General features: G+C 35.6%; 1 protein-coding gene across 4 annotated transcripts; it reads right to left on the bottom strand.

Annotated features, from left to right (window-relative positions):
* Nucleotides 1–1,630: 1,630 nt before the first annotated feature.
* On the bottom strand, nucleotides 1,631–16,276 carry LOC110019498 (WD repeat-containing protein AAC3-like). 4 transcript variants are annotated; one of them, XM_020717176.1, is made up of 10 exons: nucleotides 15,973–16,276; nucleotides 15,591–15,886; nucleotides 13,374–13,880; nucleotides 12,702–13,289; nucleotides 12,493–12,583; nucleotides 9,367–9,524; nucleotides 9,223–9,277; nucleotides 7,690–7,769; nucleotides 7,505–7,598; nucleotides 1,631–2,837 (listed from the first exon to the last, which is right to left on the bottom strand). In XM_020717176.1, exons 3-10 carry the CDS (start codon nucleotides 13,734–13,736, stop codon nucleotides 2,287–2,289), a joined length of 1,980 nt encoding a protein of 659 aa, XP_020572835.1. In that variant the 5' UTR covers nucleotides 13,737–13,880; nucleotides 15,591–15,886; nucleotides 15,973–16,276; the 3' UTR covers nucleotides 1,631–2,286. The 4 variants fall into 4 exon arrangements, with proteins under 4 accessions (XP_020572835.1, XP_020572832.1, XP_020572833.1 ...); XM_020717173.1 differs by having other exon boundaries at nucleotides 12,702–13,880; XM_020717174.1 differs by having other exon boundaries at nucleotides 12,702–13,880; nucleotides 15,494–15,886.
* Nucleotides 16,277–21,250: the final 4,974 nt, after the last annotated feature.

Here is a 21,250-nt window from a genome sequence, read left to right on the forward strand (position 1 = left end):
AATTTTTTTTAATTTAAGTTAGCTTCAGATTACTTAAAAGATATTGCATTAAACAGGTTTGCAAATGACATTTTTGATTAAAATATCCATGAGAAAAACCTATATATGAGAGGTTCACTTTCACCTTGTTATTTAATTTTTCTTTTTTTTTTTTGCATGTACTTGACATATGAAAAAAATTATACATAAAACATAGATTAAATTAAAATACACATGAAACATGCTTTAAACTAAACTACACATGAAATATATATTGAACTAGACTATACATGAAGCATGAATTAAAATAAACTGCACATGGAACATGATATATACATATTACACATATTACACATGAATTATTATGTTAGGCTTAGGCTTGGGTTAGAGGAGAGCAATGGTTAGGATAAGGTTGGCTAGGATCAGCTTGAGTTAGCTAAGGTCATCTGAGGCTAGCTAAGGTCAGTTCAAGTCATCTAGGATTTGCTCAAGGTCAGCTAAGGTCAGCTATCACCAGCCTGGTTTGGGCTAGAGTAGGCTAACATCAACTAGGGCCAGCTAGGGTTGGGCTAAGGTAGACTAGGTTGGGTTAGGTTGGGCCGGGTTGGGTTAGGTAGGGTTAGGCTTGGTTGGGTTCGGGCCAGGTTGGGTTCGGGCTAAGTTAGCTTCAGACATAGTTGAGTTTTGGTTGGATTGGGTTCGGGTCAACCTAAGTCTAACCCAAATTCGAATTCTATTTAATTAATTAAAACATATAAAATAAAAATAAATAAAAGAAATAAAAGATAGAGGAGGAAGAAGACTTTTTTAGATTGATGAGCACACCACTGAGAGCACCACAAGAAGAAGACATTCATCGAGTAACCACCAGAGAGGAGGAGGGAGAGGGAGGAAGTTGACAGAAAGAACAAGCGGAAGAGCCGGTGACAGAAACGATGGGCTCCCACAATAGACCTTGATGACATTCGACTGATCAACATTCATATATTCCATTGGTGGTTGGAGCTATCACAGATCGCTGATGGTGAATCAGCTCAATGATCGATTCTCGGGCTCGAGTGGGAAGTCCAATGGCATGGTCACACCACCCACGCCATTGGGTGCCATGGCTACGCCCAATTACAGGTTGTGATGCTAGGGTGCTATTCGAGCCCTTGGCGGCGTAGCCACACCTACACCACCGAAGGTGAGAATTTGAGGATTTTAAGCTCGTTTCGACCATAAGAACCTTGCTGGCAGTGAACATCTTCTAACGAGAGGACGGGTGATTGGTTTTGGTCATAAAGTGGTGTCCAAATTGAGGAAAATTGGGTCAAAGTATGGCCCCACCTCACGAAAGTTGAGGTCTTCGATGAGAGCTCCTATGAAGTTCAAATCGGTCAATTTTAATGTTTGCAGCTCAACTTGCTTACATTTCGAGTATGGAATTGATTTGAGTTCGTTCCAAAGGACAATTCATAATTATCATTCAAATTATCGTAGGATAAATGAGTCTCATAACAGGGTCAAATTTAGGCGCAGAAGTGCTTCGAAGAAGCCTATTTCTCGAATGATATTTATATATTACCCGAACAAACATCATGAATATCAAAAAAAAAAAAAAAAAAAAAAAAAAAAATCTAACACTACCCCTAAAACCTTAGAAGTTCGATTAAATCATAAACTGAATTTTGACCTTAAAATAAAAAACAACAAGTTTCCTTTGCAACAAATAACAAGCACAATCTCACCACCAAATCAGCAAGCGAAAAGCAATCAATTATGACACCGCTAAAACATGTATTCAATCACATGGCCTTAACCTCAAACAGCCTTCCAAAGAGCCCCAACCAAGACAAAAACACGTACAATAATTCCTCTACCTATTTCTCTGTAGAAAAATTTTCCACGGCTTTTGCAGACTAGCAGTATCTCAAGGCTAAGCTGATGCACTAACTGCTGCTTTATCAAATGCTGCCTGGCAAATTCTAATCGACAAACCAAATCGACTTACATTTTCCAAAAAAAGACACTAATGACACTGGGCATTCCCATAAATGAGCCAAGAGCGTCACAAGTTAAAACAGTTAAGGTTGCTTGCAAACTCCTAGCACTGTCTACCAACAGTCCATTTGCTTTATCTATACTTTCTTCCACAGACTTATTTACCGTTACCTATCCAATTACAAATGTCCAAATCTTAGCTCCTAATCATGAAGCTTGGAGACAAAAATTTGGAACATGAAATTGAGGTCCCAAATAGTACTGGCACAAAAAAACAATACTGACCAGAACTTGTTTCATCCACTTAGGATTACCTCCAAGCTCTTAAGACCAGACAGGCAATCCAAAATTATGGAAGGATCTGATGAATCCATCTGAGCTAGCCGTTACAATTCTCATGCTACACATAGCTGCCAGAGATGTCAGCTGCTTATAATGATGAGTCAATTCTCTATGAAACTTGCCCAGTTGGGTATCATCTAGCTGCAACGAAAAGGCACCCGATGATACTGGAAGTTTCTCCGCTGGTCCGACTCGAGAAACGCTATCGGCAAACAGCCAACACCCAAGAAAAAAGCATTCTGAATTCGAGAACCAGGCGGAAGGCCCCAAGATTTTTATAGGAGATGGAAGATGAAGTCTTTCGGTTGTTGGACCTGCTGTTTTGTGATCCATGTCAGGCCATGGAACTGCAACGGATACTCCTTTAGAAAAGAAGGATTCAGAAGACCGTATAGATTTTGTCCTTCGAGGGGTTGGCTTCCTTGAAGAATCATAGTTCCAGATGTACACGTTGGAGTCTTCTCCAACAGAGATAATGTGCCGGCCATCGGAAGTGAATGAAGCGGAAGCATGGCTTCTGGTCCTTCGAAGGCCTGCAAGATAACGCAAAATACAAAAAGCGTATAGATTAATTTTATGGTAGCATCTCCATCTTGCCAAACTCAAGAGATAATGAAGGAGCACGTCGACACGCATTGGTGTTATGTAGGTAAAGCTTTCTATAAGAAAAACGCAGCTAAAAGAAGTAGAATCCAGTAACAATACATTAAATAAATAAAAATATGCAATAATGAAACATGGGGTTGGGTCTTGGGATCGCCTGCAATTATCATGCTGCCATATCAGCTGTCCAATTCACTTTGGACGGCTAAGATTGAATCACTGAAATCAAAATCCAATCTGATTTATTTGAGGGAAATTTACATACTTACCACGTAATTTTCATGTATTTACATATCTCAAAGAACTTTGATATTTACACACATAGGACTTTGATGTTTTATATTTACATATGAAAATGTGTATTTTTTTACTTTTAAAAAGTGTATATATGAAAATGTGTATTTTTTTACTTTTAAAAAGTGATATTAGTGATATTTTTGATGTTATATTAAGGAATTGAGTACTCCACGTATGAATATGAAAGCTTGTGTGAGATAATCAATACATAAGAATAGTGTGATATGTAAATGCCCCAATTTTTTAAATGAATACAATCCTAGCATCTAAAGCGGGTCAACCAATTAAAAAAAATTAAAAATAAAAAGCTTTTCATTCCTCATGAGAGGTCAACTATTTAATAATGCCAACAAATAATATGATATAGCTACACATTACACTTTTTAAATTTATTGATAAATACGTGCAGATCATCTGAAACATTAATATCTACAAATTAATCACCATTATGATTTTTTTGACCTACCAAATTGGTATTGAGAATTTAATAACAATGAAAAATATGAGTTGAGGTTTTACCATGAGTTTTGATATTTTTGAGTGAGAGTTTGAAAAATAAATGAGAGAGGATCTTTAATTTGTAAATAACGAATTTTGGATGGTATCTATATAATTATCCCAATTTAGAGAAAATAACAATAATAATTAGGGTTGTCAAAAAATCTCGGTATTCGCGAACAGCTCGTGTTCGGCTCGTTAAGTAGCTTTTGATCGGCTCGTTCGTTGTATACGAGTCAAACACGAACAGCTCTTTGTTCGCTCATGTTTGGCTCCTTTTAGCTCGAAATAAAAAAAAAATTATATAAATTTTTATATAACAATATATTACGTATATTATTTATATAATAATATATTATATATGTTTATGTCTAAGTTTAAATCATAATACCTCATGTGACAATGTGGTTAGTCATTTCTTTTGTATATATTTTTCAGGTTCGAATCCCACAGTTTACATCTATTTTTCTCAATTTAAGTTTAATGAGCCAATTTCGAGCCGAACACGAGCCGAACACGAATACAAATATTTAAATCAAGCCGAACACGAACACACTGTTCACTAGCCGATTTCGCACACGAGCCGATTTCAAACACGAGCTATGTCGAATGAGTCAAACATGAGCCAAACCTGAGCTCGCTTGTTTATGACCCTAATAATAATAACTTATTTTTAAAAGCGTTCTAGAGATAGATGCAGACCCGTATTTCGAAAAAGACACGCCAACCCAAAGCCCGTGCAAAACTCCGTCCCCGTAGCCCGCACCCGCACCCGCACCCGCACCCGCTTTCCATTTTCTGCTGCTCTGGGGCAGTGTTCCTCTAGGTCTGGCTCCCGTTTCCATACCCTGGTTCTCTCTCCAGCGCTCTCGTCTCCGTTCCGCTCCGACAGAAATCCCGGCAATCTTCACGGGAGGTGGCGGAGAATCATCTTCGATCCCAACTATGTGAGAAGGAGAAGATAACGCGGCTGGAGCTTACCGGGGAAGCCATCGACGGGACAAGCAGAGCCTTGAAGCTCCCTGGAGAAGTTAATCGACCAGTCTAGCGCCGTGAGGAGGTGCAGGAATCTCGATTGGAGCTTGATGAAGAGGGATTTAGCAAGAGCGTGCGAAGAAAGTGCCATTCCCACTTGGATTTGAGGTAAAATAGAAGAGAAACGGGATTTAGGTTTCCGTAGTTTTAAATTCGTAAATTCGTAAAATCGTAAATCCACCTAACCATGGATTCAGTAAATAATATATAAAATTAAAATAAAAAATAATATTTATAACTACTTAAATTAAATATAAGAATAAAATTGAACACCATACTGAATCACACATAACTTGAAAGCTCACCTTTAGGCACATAAAAATTTTGAAAACTTTTCAATCCTCAAGATTATTCTTTAATGAACTAAAATGGGAAAAGAACGATCCTCTGTATGGCTTGCTTGAACAAAAATAAGATCAAATATAAATTACTAGCCAAATCCCCAAACCGGTATACACAGGTTGATAGAATGCTGCATTATGAGCTCAAAATACACAATTGATGTCTATGCATTCAGATGCATGACTAGTAATTTATATTTAATCTTCCAAACAAATTCAATATTATGTAGAATACATATTTGATACTATACAAACAAGCCTGCAGGTAGAAAAAGTATAAAATAATAAACTAAAATTAGTCAAATACTCGTTGACAAAAAATCTCAATTGGATTGGGTTTTTATTTTCAAAATTCTCCCAACTTTTAAAGATAAACAATTTTCAAGAAAAAAACTTATTTTGAAAATATTCATATATAAAATTTATTATTAAAAGTAAAGAGCAAAATTCATCCACTCTCTGCTCTTATTTGTCACCTTAAATTGTCAATTATAAGGTACATTTGATAGAACATAAATGTATCTATTGGTTAAAGTATGTAAACTTGTCACCTTAGACAAACATATACTCGAGGTATATAAGATTCTCTTGAACAAAATAATGTATTGTTGTCAACAAGGATCCTTTGGTCGAGTTGGGTCGGCAAACTTCTCAAAGTATATCAGTGATTATGACAACCCAAAATCAGGATTTTGATAGAATTTGTCATCGAGAGAAATTATTAATCATTAGGATTTGTGGCTATAAGAAATATTGAACCGTTCTTAAATTCCTCACAAAAATAAGGGTAAAATCTTCCGTTAGTATCTTATCTGCAATATATTGTCTTTTAGAAGTTTACCTGAAAACTTTATATAAAACTATATATAGAGTGGCCATGGTGTAATTTTTGTAGCCCGAAAATATACGTATCATGATGTTGCATTTTGCTTGGTTGAATCTAACACTGCCAAATCATACTAGCATTCAAGTTAGTTTATGGTTGCCTGGATGATTCATTTCCAATCCATGTCTAGTCAAATTTTTGGTCGGCGACAAAATTTTGAACTACGTGTTGAAACTATTCACAACATACTAATGTTTCAATTTGCCAAGTTGTTTCTTATGTACGCCTGAATTGAACAATGGCTCCAAGTGTGAACCTATTTGGAGTTCCCTGGATCTACTCCCCCCAACATCGTTTTTTTTTTCAAAAGCATATCCTCCCATTAAATAGGACGGAATGGAGAAAAAGGATTCATGTAGCCGACCCCACGTAGTGGGATTATGGCTTTGTTGTTGTTGTTTTTGCATATTCTCCCGTCTTTGGGCATGCACAACAAGCTTGTGATCATATGTTGTTATGTCTCCCATTACTCTTATTATCACTTCTTTTTTATTGTCTTCCATTTTATCGATTTTTCTATTCCATTACTTAGAAATTTCTACTCCACTCCATAGTGTCGAGGCACCGCTACTCATTAGAGGAAAAGGTTTTTCTTCTGGAGACAGATGATCATGTAGAGACAATGATGACAAGCGTAATACTAATAGTAGTTTAGGCTTGAGATGAGCAAGAATGGATTTTATCTAATAACAACCAATATTATAAGACTGAAAATTAAATTAGATAATCATTCATTTTAGTAGTTAGGTCTAAAGATTGATGTAATATAACAAATTTTGTGTCACTTTTGGTCATATGGAATCGAAACTAGACCGATTGCATACCAATTAGGAAGTGTTTGATGTATTAAAGTAATTATGTGTGTGGCTGCTTTCTTCACAATTTACACCGGAACTTCCCCCTATATTATTTATTCATTTGTATAATTATTTGGTAAGGTAAAGTAATTTTTTCAAACTTCTGAACTTAATTATGTTGCAAGGGGCCTGGTACCATTGATGTATCCATTCACCTACACTGCAGAATCATCTTTGGAAGCAATGTGACAAAACCAGATAAATGTGTATTTTACGTAGTTGACCAGAAGGTAGTTAAAAAGTTTCACGACTAGCATTCAAATAGTACAGGAAAAAAATGAAGAAATAAAGAAAACCCAACCTTAGTACTGCAAAAATTACAAATTCAATTACTGTTAATAGGCCACGATAAATTTTCCATTTTAGTTGATAGCACCAATGGTCTTGCAAACATTAGATTTCTAAACATTAGATTTCTATAACTATCATTGAAATTTTGCTTATAAAATTAACATCCAAGCATTTAAATAAATTAAAAACTCATATATAATGTGTGATGCAAGGAAGTCATTAAGCATTTGACAAATTACTGTGAATGAAAGTTTGTAGCTTTCTGCGCTCTTCAAAATTTGTGCGGTATTATTATAAATAGAAACAATTGCATAATATTTTTGGTCAATATACAAGATTCAGGTGTAACGACAAAAACAACTTGTTAATATTAAATGAAATCGCATTATTACCTCTGAATTTGTGAGCAACGCCAAATCCATCAAAAATTCGAACTCTGGAGTCTGCTGATGTGATCATAATCTGTTCCGTATCGTCGGGTGAGTACTGCAGGAAAAATAATTAGCGGATATAGCAGACAACCACAATCTGGCAAGTTTGATAAAGCAAAGGACACAAAGCTTCCTATCTTTCTCACCTGTAACCCTGTAACTCGTTTTCCAGCAGATTTCTGTTTACCTTCAATAGGAAATTGCATGTACAAGTGCATGCTATTACCTGCCCGCATGAAAATACATAAATAAACAAATTAAATGCTAGCCATACAAAGTAAATGAGCAGAAACTAAACTGCAACACAATTCATTATCTTATTGGTTTTGATAAAATATATCTGATTTATATTAAAACGCTGCCCATATGCTAATTATATGAATTGATGTAATTAATTGAAATGAAAAGGTTTATTTGTAAAAATCCATTCATTAGTACCTCTCTCTCTCTCTCTCTCTCTCTCTCTCTCTCTCTCTCTCTATCTTTTGTCTAATATCACTCTATACCTTAGGCATGTCTCCCGAACAGATTCAGAATGAACAATAACCTTAATTAAAATAAATGCCTATCTCACTTAACCTTTAAAATAAATAAATTTCTGTTCTTTTCATTGTTGGATTTGCATTTGGAAAGCAAAAGGAGAGAGGCTTAGATTCTCGTTTGGGAAAAATTGGGAGGGGCTTCAAGTTTTTTACATAGAGTTTTCATCGATATTGATCATTTATAAATTTTAGCATACCTTGGTATGAGTTATCTGGACGGTTGCTTATTTCTTCCCTTAATTTTCTATTGTTTTGTTCTTAAGCCATTTGTGCTAAAAGAAATGTATAATCTCCAAATAGAGAATAAGATTCACGTGGCATATGCTAATAAGTGGCATTTTGGATTCATAGTATTTAGCGTGTGTTTGGGGCGGTGGTGTGATGATAGTGTTGTGCCGCACCACAGTTTTTTCTATTTGGCAAAATTATATTTTGTCAACTTTTTCAAAAAACCGCAACTGAAAGTTGTGTTTTGCCATCAAATCTAACTAAGTGTGGTGGCTACTAGAAAGACACGATTTGACTTTTTTTTAGAAAATAAAAATTTTGTAATGGTCACCGTAGCTTTTTAAACAACTTTTTTTGTCATAACTTCACAGCTATTTCTTCAAACAACTGCAACTTTCTCAAAAAGAGACTCATAATCCTTTCTTTCTTGTTGAGTGTAGGGTTAATCGATTTATATTTTCTTCAAGAAATTTGAAATCGATTGTTGAATCACATGCATCTTTCTTTTATACGCTTAATAAAAGAATTGAAATGAGGTTATCTCGTGGACATAGAGTTCAACTAAACTCAAACCACTTTATATAGTTTTATTCATATTTCTTTTCTAATATTTTTCGACTATTCATGTGAAGGTTATTCTGGTTGCTATTTTGGTGTTACATTGCTTCAAGTACAATTTATTGTTGAATCATAAGGGGTTTATTTTCATATTTCAAATAAGTAAATCTTGTTTCTTTGATATCTATTACTACCTTTATTGCTTGTTTCCTAACAGGCTTCAATATCCCCCTGTCGTCCTTGTCAATTTAGAAAATATAAGTCTCACATTTAGCAATCTGATGTCATAAAAGAACTCAATAAAGAAAACTAAAGAAAAGCAGAAAAAAGAATGAAGAAAGACCGTAAAACCTCGTGAGTAATCATAAAAACGGCAATTTCCATTGATCGAGCCGACAACAAAACCCTGTTTCGAAAAAGAAAGAACAGTTAACATAGAAACAAATTTGCAAATAAAATACTTTTTTTTTGTAATATTACTAGTTAGAATGCAACCTTTCCGTCTGGCCGATAGCACACAGCAGTCACAATATCACGTATGCCAACCCAATCAAACACATGATTCTCCAAAACACTCCAAATGCGAACTTTGCCATCTATGGAACCACTAATGAAGTATCTTTCATCAACGGGATTGAATTGAATACAAGTTACTGCGTGTCATTCAAAATAAAGAAGAAAAATGAGAGATATTAATTTGGCTCAAGTAAATAAAAATGGACAATTAAATGTTAAGACATTTCTCATCTTGGATAAAAAAGGATAATTAGAGTATTGAAGGTTCCTTTGCAACAAAGAACAAAGTTAAATAGAATATGAAAACCAAAGAACTTAAAAAAATTGAAGTCAAGAGATGTTGAGATTTGCATCTAATTTCGGGTCCTATTTGTAAATAGAAGTATAGAGATTTATTTGTAAATGTTGCAAGGCTCTATATAAGCAAAAGCCACTAATGAAATGGGTAAGTTTTCAAGAGCAATTAATTCTTTATGGTATCAGAGCCTAATCATAGCAGCCAGGAGCTTGGTGCTGCTCAATTGTGAGGATCAGATCAACTCAATCGGTACAGATTTTGGCGACTAGAGTTCACTATTAAGGCAACGAAGGGATCACAGCTCGCTGGGAAGGCAACCAACGGATCGTGGCGTGAACCCTCTGACGATCCAGTCATGATTAGAGCTCTTTGGGAAGAACCAAACGGACAGAAGTCTAGATCTCGTTGGATGTAATAGCCGACTTCTTAGTGTATCGAGCAAGGCATAAGGACTCGTGTGCAATGTTCTCGAAGATATCTTTGATGAACGAATTCATGATACTCATTGCCTTGCTTGAGATATGGATATCAGGGTGCACTTGCTTCAACAACTAGTCTAACTGAGAAGGCAACGACGAGACTGCTGTGTACGAAACGATGTGAAATTGCTGCTCAACATTTAGGAAGGCAGCGGAGCAAGGCTTTATTTGTAGATTTCCCCTCGACAAAATGGAGGCAAAGGATAGAAGCGGTTGGGGTGCAGCTTCATTCGGGCTAAGGCAAAGCAGATCCAACAAACTTGCAGGAAGGAAGTCGCATGGAACCTTTAATACTCTAAGGACGACTTCTAGTAATAATGCGGGTCATCCACTTGATCGTTATTCTCCCGATCGTTTTAGATCCTCACGTGAAATTGTCTATTTTATCTCATACACTAACATATCACCTTTATATAGAACATTAATTGTATCATTGGACATTGTCTCTATACCCAATTGTTGGTGGGTAGTTAAGGACAATTCAAAGTGGAAGGTAGTAGAGGAACTTGGTGCTCTCGATAAGAACAGGATATGACAACTCGTGTTGCTACTAACAGGGAAAATGCAGTTGGGTGCAAATGGGTCTTTACAGTGAAGTAGATATCAGAAAGAAAGATTAATTACTACAAAGTATGATTGGTGGTGAAAAGGTATAGTCAGACGAATGATATCGACTGTGATAAGACATTTACACCAATGACAAAGATGAGCACCATCAAGACACTCGTCTCTCTGGTTTTGAATGGCTGATGAAGGTTATAACAAATGGATGTGAAGAATGTGTTCCTTCATGTGGATCTGCTAGACGAGGCTTTGACACGAACCAAATAGTGGGCAGTGTGTGTAGATTAAGAAAGTCACTATATAGTTTGAAATAGCTTCCTCGAGCTTATTTTTGATAGATTCAGGAAAGCAATAGCAGACATGGGATATCAACAGATTAATGCCGATCATACAATGTTCTTTTAACGACATGATGATCACATTATTATTCTTGTTGTGTATGTGAATGACATTGTCACTGGAGATGATAAAGGAGATATTGGTCAGTTGAAGACAAGTTTGGGCAAAAAGTTTGAGGTGAAGGACCTGAAACAACTTAGATAATTCCTCGGAATTGAGGTGGCTCGTGGAGCAGAGGAGATTGTTTTGTCTTAGAGAAAATATATGCTACACTTGCTCACAGAGACAGATATGTTGGGATGCATGTCTGCAGTTTTAACAAATAATTAGAAGGAAAAGTTGAGCTCAAAGACAACAAAGCCAGTTGATCGCGAAAGATACCAGAGTCACTCGTACAGACATATCATTTGCAGTAAGTGTGGTGAATCACTATATGTATGATCCGAGAAATGATCACATGTATGCCATATATTAGATTATTAGGTATCTGAAGAGTGCACAAGAAAAGTAGTTGATTTTCAGGAAGAATGGATATGTAAGCATTGAGTACTATTGTAACTCATACTGGACGAGTTGTATGGATGACAGGGGGTCCACATATGGATATTGCATGTTAATAGCGGGCAAACTTGGTTTCTTTAAAGAGCAAGAAATAATTAGTAGTAGCAAGGTCAACAACAAAGGCAGAGTGTAAGGCCATGGCCATAGGAGTTGCTGAGATGATGCAGCTAAAAGTTTTGTTGGTAAAGCTCAAGGTGGACCAAGGAGCTCAAATGAAGTTGTGGTGCAACAACAAGTCAGCGATCAACATCACCAAGAACCCGATGCAACATGATAGAACCAAACATGTGGAGATTGATAGGTTCTTCATTAAGGAAAAGCTGAATAACGGACTACTAGAGTTAAGCCATGTAACCACTGGATAGCAAGTAGCTGATTGCCTCAATAAAAGACTTAGCCCATTAAATTTGGCTAGGTTATGTGATAAGATGGGCTTAGTAGATATCTTTTGCCCAGTTTGAGAGGTATTGTTGAGATTTGTATTTAATGTTGGGTTCTATTTGTAAATAGAAGAAGTTTAGAGATTAATTTATAAATGTTGTAAGGCTCTATATAAGCCCAAGCCATTAATGAAATGGGTTAGTTTTCAATAGCAATTAATTCTTTAAGAGAATCCAAGAAGACCAGAGCATTCAAGCAAGCTGAATATCCTTATAAAGGAATCAATTTCACCTTCATGTTTAAGCATACAGGTTTTCAGACCATTTTTAGCGAGTGTTAGTTTTCAAGAACAATTAATTCGTTTAGAGAATCCAAGAAGACAAGGGCATTCAAGCAACCTGAATATCCTTATAAAGAAATCAATATCATCTTCATGTTAAAGCATACAGCTTTTCAGACCATTTATAGCTAGTTAGTAGTTACCATAATCATTGTGCAGAAAAACTTGAAGGCATCCATCACAACCAACTTTCCACAATCGCACAGTTTTGTCAATGGATGCTGTTAGAAGTTGCTGCAAGAAAAGATTTCAAGATGGAATTCCTATAAAATCCCTAGAAATTAACAGTCTAAACATAGAAACCAAAAGTTCTTTTCTAGTTTCTTAAACATGGTAAAGAAGCATGACTTACATTCGATGAAGACCATGAAAGATCGAGAATTTCACCAGTATGTCCATGGAATTCATGTCTTGGTTTCTCCAAGATCTTATAAGCCTTCTTCGGGAATACAACAGGAGCACGGTTACCATCTTTCATTCCAATTAAAGAGCTACATCTGCATTCACCAATACTATTGGCTGAACTATTTTCCACTTCGCACTTGCAAGTGGCTTCTGCTTCCTTAATTTGCCAGATGCGAACGATTGAATCTTCACCACCACTTGCTATATACCATCTTGATGGACTAAACTTCAAAGCCCTAATTGAACCAACATGTGCTCGGATTTCCTGCTCAATGAATATCCCCGTTAGTTCTCTGGACCGTCTCCTATTTCTCAGTCCATTCGTTCTTATAGTCCGGGGCAGTTGGGAATTTTTTATGGTGACATCATGCTCGCACATTCCTACCAAATGTTTCTTGTTGAGAATCCTTCTCCACCAGCTCCTATGCTTTCTCCTTGCAGCAACACTATCACACTGTTTTTCTGTAGCAAGCGAAACTTTTCTGTCCATTTGTTTATGAACAGAGCAGGGAAATCCGAGTAACTCTTCAAACTCCTGGTATGTCAAAAGTTTGTCAGAACCTAATTCTTTGAGCAAGCTGGGCAAACCATTATCCCCAAGCTCATGAACGATAAATACCTTTCCATTGTCCAGATTCCTTATGCAATCTCCTTGTATCCCATCATCCGTTGCTGAAAAGGAATCCAGGGCAGCACCATTGGCATTGGTAAGTCTGCTTATCTCAATTTGAGATTTCTTCATAGATGATGAGAAATCTGAGTGAGGAAAAAAAAGTTTCTCAAATCCCATATTGCATAAGAATTTTTGCCTTCTTTCCTGGACAGACTTCATGTCTCCCATCCATGATTCAGGATTGAAGATTCGGAGCTTGAATTCATCGTCTTCATCTGCTGAGAAATAAGATGATGCAGAGTCGACAGAAGTTCTAATGCTCTCGTCCCAGTCTAAGAACACTTCCCGCTCCACACAAGAGTTCTGCATGTTTACTCGGCAGTACTCAGAGTTCTCTGATCACTCAGCCTTTATGAAACATTTGATCCAAATGCGAAGATCTGAGCAACTTAACGGTGAGATACACAGCTTTAACATGGCAGTTGAGACTCTTAGAAGCTTCATAATATTCCACTGCAAGAAAATGACAAAAGGATAAGCATTGATAGATTACATTACACTAGATATGGCATAACAAATAGATATGTCACTGAAGCTTCAACATCACGTCATAAATGGATATTGGAAAATTTGCAAACACACCACTTAATTCTTATGTATTTACATCTTTAAAATCTAACCTTTCATATTTACATTTATAACACTATGGAATCATTTATTTATGCATGAAAAAGTGTATAAATGTATTTCACTCATTTATATAATTAACATGTTTTATTTTTATTACACTTCGAAACACCATGAACAATGATTAAACAAATGAAGGTAGAAGACACAGAAGCTTCATATATACGTACATACACACATAAAAACTTTCGAAAAAAGCTGAAGCTAAGCACCAGCATTTCAAGTATCCCTTTCGTCCAGGACTTCTCTCCAGAGTTTCTCTTCAAAGCCTATGCATTTACATACTTGCCGCCCCATTCTTCAGGGTTAGTTACTTTTTACATTTATATTACCTAAACTTTTCATATCGCATAAAAAAACACCCCCATTTTAACTCAAATAAGCAATTTCACGCTTCGGGAAGATGCCATGTATGTAAAAAATTAAAATTTAGGTGTTAGAAACATAAATACATAAGAATTGAGTGGTATATGTGTTAATCTTCCAAAAAAAATCCTAATTTGCCGCTACAAGCTACAATACTGATACATATAAACATTAACTAGCAATACTTGACAGCAATTCTAAAACAAATACTGCGCCACGCATGAAATCCAGGAAAACCCAAAATACTCCTGCACTTGCGATGACTCCATCGACTAGAACTTCGTCTAATATCTCTGTTGTGGAGCTCAAAATCCAAAACAAAAACCAAGTTTCTTCACCTCGAATTCACACCGGTCAAGTAAAATCATAGCAGCGTTGCTCAATCTCTCTATATGATGAAATCCCCAAACGCTAGGCGTGCAAGCAATTGCTTAAAACTAGATACGTAATTAGACAAATACAAACCAACCTCTGGAGTTAAATGGTGAATAAGAACGGGAAGAAAAAAAACTATTTGGTTAAATGATTGCCAAATAAATAAAACAAGTGGGAAAGTTAAGCGGCAGCGCAACCACCTCGAAATCCTCAACTGGGCAGCGCACGCACGAGCAGCCGACACGGGCGGCGAAGTACACGGCGTTCGAAGCGCTAACACTCGGCTCTCCCCTGCATCTCTATTCCCTCGCAATCCGTAGTAAAGGCTAAGGAGAGCGTAAGAAGGGCCTAATTATTAGGTGCGGAGGGCGCTGCGAGCTGCGCGCCCTCCTATCACAGCTGCACAGCCCTCGCACGCAAAGAAGGAGAACGAGATCCCAACGGAGCAATGACAATGAAAAAAATGGCTAAGACAACCTAAGGCAGCGCTATACTCTTCGCCTGCCCGAACGCATTAAAATCGCTTTTAAAGCGCAGGTCCTTATGATGCGTAGGCTCACTGCTGCTACTGAAAGGGATCGATCGTTGCAGGCGCGAAAGTTTTCGAGCGTCCGGCACTCTGTTTTTTTTTTTTTTTTCTTTGGAATTTTTAGTACAAAAAAAAGTGAATGCAGTATAGGAGGATTCAATCTAAAAACCTCGATGACAAATTTCAAAGCCGATTTCGATTGAGCAAGCTCGTACTCGAGCACTCTATTACGTGCCTACGAGCTAGCGGCGGTACCAGTACTTTACCTAGGCCTGCAGCGTTCTCTCTCCCCGGCCATTATAGCGCTCGTTCTTTGTCTCTTCTCAGCTTGGTCACTACAGCTTGCCTGTTTGCTCTGGATGGCCACGCTAATAAAATCGTGCCAGTTAGGTCCCGTTTTTTGCTTGTTGCATGTGAGCGGTGGACCTCTGAGCTCTGACGATCTGAAATCTGGGATCTCCTAATCTCGTATTGGCTCACAAAATTGATTCCGCCATTGCTTTCTAGAGCTCTAGTGTCTCCAAGTCGTTCATGGCAGTGACGATACTTCCAGATGATTGCACTACATCGAATTAGAACTAAATGTTTAGTACAGATGGGCTTCTAAGATGATAAAATCGCTCAGGGCGACACTGGATTAGCTCATACCATTGATTTCACTGTGTCGAAGCTTGAGAATTGAAAGTTCTGCTTTCTCCGACTTGCTGGCGTGATGGCAGTGGCGGTAATTGCTGAGCTCTAATTGACTTCTAGGACGATATAAAACGATGGCAGAGTATCGATGTGAAGTGATGCCGGGATGGATGCGGGAAGAAGAAGAAGAAGAAGAGAAAGCAGTTGAAAACGCGATTCCTACCGCTCCCTCGGTTCACTGCAGCTCGACACCTGGTTGAGGTTAATTTTAAGGCATCAGCTACAGGCGGGCGTGGTTCAGATCGATCGTACCGATGGTCTGTGCGTCAATCCCTTTTATATATATATATATATATATATATATATATATATATATATATATATATAAAAGAAATGAGAGAGATAGAGTCACATAAACAAAACTAACAATAAAAAATCTTATCTATCATTTTATTTCCTCATAAAGTAATCTCGGGAAAAAGGTGTAATATCTGAAATTTCACATCTGCTTCTTGGTTATGAGGGTAATTATATGATATTTTAGGTATTCTACTGATTAGAGCAGTATAAAGCTACTGCTCTACTCTCCTATGACATGGTAAGTTAGTCTAGCCTAACTTTGGCTTGATAGGTCGGTTCGATCAGCTTGTTGGGTTAGCGTACCCGGTTGGTTGGATTCAATTGACTTAAGATTGATGAGATTCACTTAGTTGGCTAGACTTACTGATTTTTTGGTCTTGTTTGATTGTTAACCCTCAGTTCGACAAATCGAGACTAGGCAATTGAGCAGAGAGTGGATCATTGTAACTTGATAGATAACTTATTACTTAATGATGTAGGCTATTTGAGACGATTGTGAAGCTCTGTTGTATTTTTGATTTTTGGCTCTAACGATGAACCTTGGCGACGTATGTGGGATGAGTGATGATGGTGAGGATCTGAATTCTTTTCTCAGTTTGATCTATCTGTCCAAGCTTGACTAGCCCAAAAATTCTTTTGTCATCAGCATTTGTCATAGGCTCGGATGGCTGTATCCAATGAGATAAGGTTTCTTGGTCTTGCTGATGGGGTTTTTTTTTTTTTTGTTATGTTTCCTTCGTTTTAGATCGTTGGATCTCCTCGGGATTCATACTGACGCATTCTTTTTATATATATGAAAAATGATTTACATTCGTACTGTTTTATATTTATATAAAAATATTGACATTTAAAGTTTTTAATAATTTATATAACATATAAATACAATTTTCAATTAGACTTTATGATCATGCATAATTCATATTGAACTTTAATAAATTAACAAGCAAAACATAACACAATATTTGACTTTTGCTTAGGAATAATAGAGTTCGCTAAGCTCTTCCACACCTTTTTTAACATCTTATAATTGATGAAATATTTCTTAAAACCAATTAAATTATTGTGCTCCTAATTTTTAGAATGTTGGACCATTTCATTGTTTGGACATCAAAAATATATTTAAATTTAATGAATTTATTAGATGTTCTTACCCATCAATGTTTATTTTAAACCTAGCTATAACACACAAATAATATATCTTATTTAAATCATAAAATAGCTAATTATAAATTAATTTCATGTATATCACTGAACAAATGAGCTTTTTTAATATAAATTAATCAGCTTTCCTAATGCCCGCTGACATAACTTGTTTGAATTAAAAATATGACATTTTATTTACAAATTGCATGATTCACTTAAGATAAGATACTTTATTTAGTTGGATGAAAAGTTGTATTTCTTGAAGGGTATCTATTATTTGTTCTTATGAATTACGAAATATGTCTTCTGATTTGTTTGAGGCAGCTACAGTTTATTAAGAAGCAGCTGTGAAATTGCCGAAGAATAATCTGATATTACAAAAAATTGTCGTGACTATAATAATTTTTTTTATTGAAAAATTCAAACCGCAGCTGTCACCGCACTTAGTCAGGACCAATGAGAAAACACTAATTTTAACTGCACCAAAAGCTGTCAAAACAGTTGGATGAAAAATTGTATTTCTTGAAGGGTATCTTTTATTTGTTCTTATGAATTACGACATATGTCTTATGATCTGTTTGAGGCAGCTACAGTTTATTAAGAAGCAGTTGTGAAATTACTGAAGAATAATCTGATATTACAAAAAATTGTAGTGGCTAAAATAATTTTCTTTTATTGAAAAATTCAAACCGCAGCTGTCACCGCACTTAGTCAGAACTGATAAGAAAACACTAATTTTAACAGCAGTTTTTAAAAATAGCTGCCAAAACGCAGTTTATCCTAACAAAAAATTAGTTACTAAAAAAGTTGTTTATGAGCACATAAATAAAAGGAATCGAACGCAGTTTACAATAATTGTCAATTTGAGTGAATTATACTACATGACGTCCTATTAACGTTTATTTAATTTGTGACGTTATCTAAGAATTATGGCTTATATTTACATTAGCCGTGGCAGCCACCCAATCTCGAGTCAAAAAATAACAATGTTTTTTATGGGACGGCGCAATTTGATATTTAGGCACCATTTTTTTATGCATGCCATGACAATTAAACTAATTAAAAGGGTTTTACTTTGGCCTATTACACTTATTAGTTAATCATTTATTTGGCATTGTCCAATAATTTTCTTATCAATGGATGGGGCATATCAAGGCACAAAATGATGTGTTTGTTATTAAGAATAACAATGGCTAATTTCATATTAATTCGGATACTAATCAATTTTGGAAAATATTCTAATTATATTTTATGTCTTACCACCATTATTTTTATTATTTTATGTTTTGAATCCTTAGATCTTAGATGAACACAAAGTTTGGATCACCTTCCATTATCATTTCATGTCATTCTATCAGTCCCCGGAGAGAAAAAGTTTGTACTCATTTCCTTTAATTGATCATTTTGGCATTTTCAAATTTTTCTGACACTTCTAGTTTTGGATTGTTAGGTCTATCTCAACTCCGTTTAATTGAACTTTTAGATATTTTTCAAATTTCTTCAAAATTCTAAAGTGCTTATTTTACTATCTTTGTTTGGGTGAAAGACTAATCATCATCTGATGGACAACACTAATGTTTTTGGTTTGTCATTAAACCATTGAATTCCAACCATTTCAATTCATCCACCACTTTATTTTGATTTAGGTCCTCTCTAACCACTAATTAGTCGACCATTTTAGAGTATTTGTACTGTTTATCATTGTTAGCTTTTTTTTGGAATCAACGACTTTCATTCGAAAAGAATCATGACTATCTATATTTGATAAGTCCATTGATCTTAAATTTTCCCTTTACTTTTAATTTTATAGGTAAGTTAGTCATTTTTCTCAAGTGAATTGTTCATATAGACACTCGCCTAATCCATATTGTTAAGTTTCTCCTTTCAGAGAACAAATTATTAACTCAACTACTACAAGTTATTGTTAGTTCTAAGTAATTTGTTCTTCCAATTATTATCTTTTTTAAAATAAGAAATGAGATGATATTCTCCGACTGCTTGTCAAATTTCAGCTAAATAAGCATTATACATATGTACTATAGAATCCTTTTAGGACGTAAAGTCACGTATTGCTCATGAGTACATACAACTCGATAAAGTTCGTGTATTTTCAGAAGGGAGGTAGAAGAACGAGATGGATGTGAGCCTTGAGAGGAGGCCCCAAACTTTTATATTGAGCTTGAACCTTTGGCAAGCCAGAAAAAATGTCTCAGAGAAGTTTTCTTGAATTGCAGTGTTTGAGAGAGGGAGAGAGAGAGAGGAACTTTGGAAAATATTTTAGATCTCCTCCACTCTTGAATTCCTTTTTATACAAAAATAAGAAAAATATAAAACATGTTAAGCACAGTACAAAACCCATCCATAATATCTTAATAAAAAGGCTGTGACTTAGATGTCAAGCGACACTTATAAAGAAGAATGGACTTGCATCCTGACTAGAATGATGACTATTTATAGTAGTTGTCCTCCCCCAGAAGGGCTAGGTCACCTCCACTGAAGAGATGAAATTTAACTACTTCGATAGGTGGACATGATTCAACCACTTCAACAAGTGGATTAAGTGTATTAGTTTTCATGTTAGAGTATGCAGAGAAGACCTATATTTAGGTACATGGTCGTATTTCTCTGTGTGTGTGCGACTTATTTTAAGCAATATCTATGTATTAAATGTCATCTACACCTCATGAGGGCTATTCTAATTACCTTTTGTGACTTCATGAATGTGGCATGCTAGAAAAATTTGAATGACAATGAAATATTTAGCCTTAGGCCAATATAAATTTTCAGCGGGTGCATAAATAGAAATGTAAGAGATATTAATTTTTTTTTTATGTAAAAAAATCTCAGAAAGGAAAAAACTCATGGGGTCTGACAAAATCAAAAAATCTATTAGAAAATTGAAATTATAGAAGTTCACTCTTCTCCTAGATTAAAGATCATGCAAATACAACAATCTACAATTGTGGCTATAGAGTTATAATTTGGTTAAAACAGACATAATCGAATCTCAATAATTGTAGTTGTTAACTACAATAGACATAATTGGCTACCAATATAGTAATTGATTACAAAAGTTATAATTGGTACATACAAAAGTCATAATTTGTGGTTAATTATAATAGTTGTAGTTAATGGCAACAATAGATTTAGTTTGATACAATAATTATAGTCAGTGGCTACAATAATCGTAGCTAGTGGCTACAATAGCTTTAGCTCGAAAAAATAGTTACAATTGGAGATGACAACTGTAATAGTTGGCTGCAAAAATTGCTAGTGATGGCTAACCATGGCTGGTGGTCGTTCACATGCACTTCATAATTTTTAGTTGTTAGCTTCCTTTCTTCTCATTCCACCTTTAAGTGAAGACTGTGGGATTATTTATAATTTTTTAGCCTAAATCTCAAAATCTTCCATAGGTTGGTCTACATAAAGTCTCTTGATCACATTTAATATTTCAATATTCTAAGTGTTTTAAAAACCTCAAAACTAAATGATCTTTACATGTTGGATTTCTCTCATTAAGTCGGTTAATTTGATTATAAGGATGCAAAATTTAGAGATTATTTGACCTTTTGATTTATATGTCAAAGTTTTCAACTATATTTTAAATGTTGATCTAGGTTCATCAAAACTTAGAATGTATCACTTTTAATGTCATTAGACATGTATTGTTGAGATGCTTCGTTTAAATATAAATTTGTTGAAGTCATAGCTTGGATGATCCTTAATTCGAATTTGGAAGATCTCGTATTCAAAATGCATCGAATATGATCATTTTGGCATTTTCAAA

Source organism: Phalaenopsis equestris, unplaced genomic scaffold (genome assembly GCF_001263595.1).
Source record: "Phalaenopsis equestris unplaced genomic scaffold, ASM126359v1 Scaffold000060, whole genome shotgun sequence".
NCBI lineage: Eukaryota > Viridiplantae > Streptophyta > Magnoliopsida > Asparagales > Orchidaceae > Phalaenopsis > Phalaenopsis equestris.

Excerpts from the sequence above, each read along its gene's own strand:
- LOC110019498 (XM_020717173.1), bottom strand. The coding sequence starts at position 13,736 with ATGCAGAACTCTTGTGTGGAGCGGGAAGTGTTCTTAGACTGGGACGAG. Across the intron at positions 12,584-12,701 it reads TTTCATGGTCTTCATCGAAT|CAACTTCTAACAGCATCCAT; the intron begins GTAAGTCATGCT and ends CTTTTCTTGCAG. Across the intron at positions 7,599-7,689 it reads AACGAGTTACAGGGTTACAG|TACTCACCCGACGATACGGA; the intron begins GTGAGAAAGATA and ends TTTTTCCTGCAG.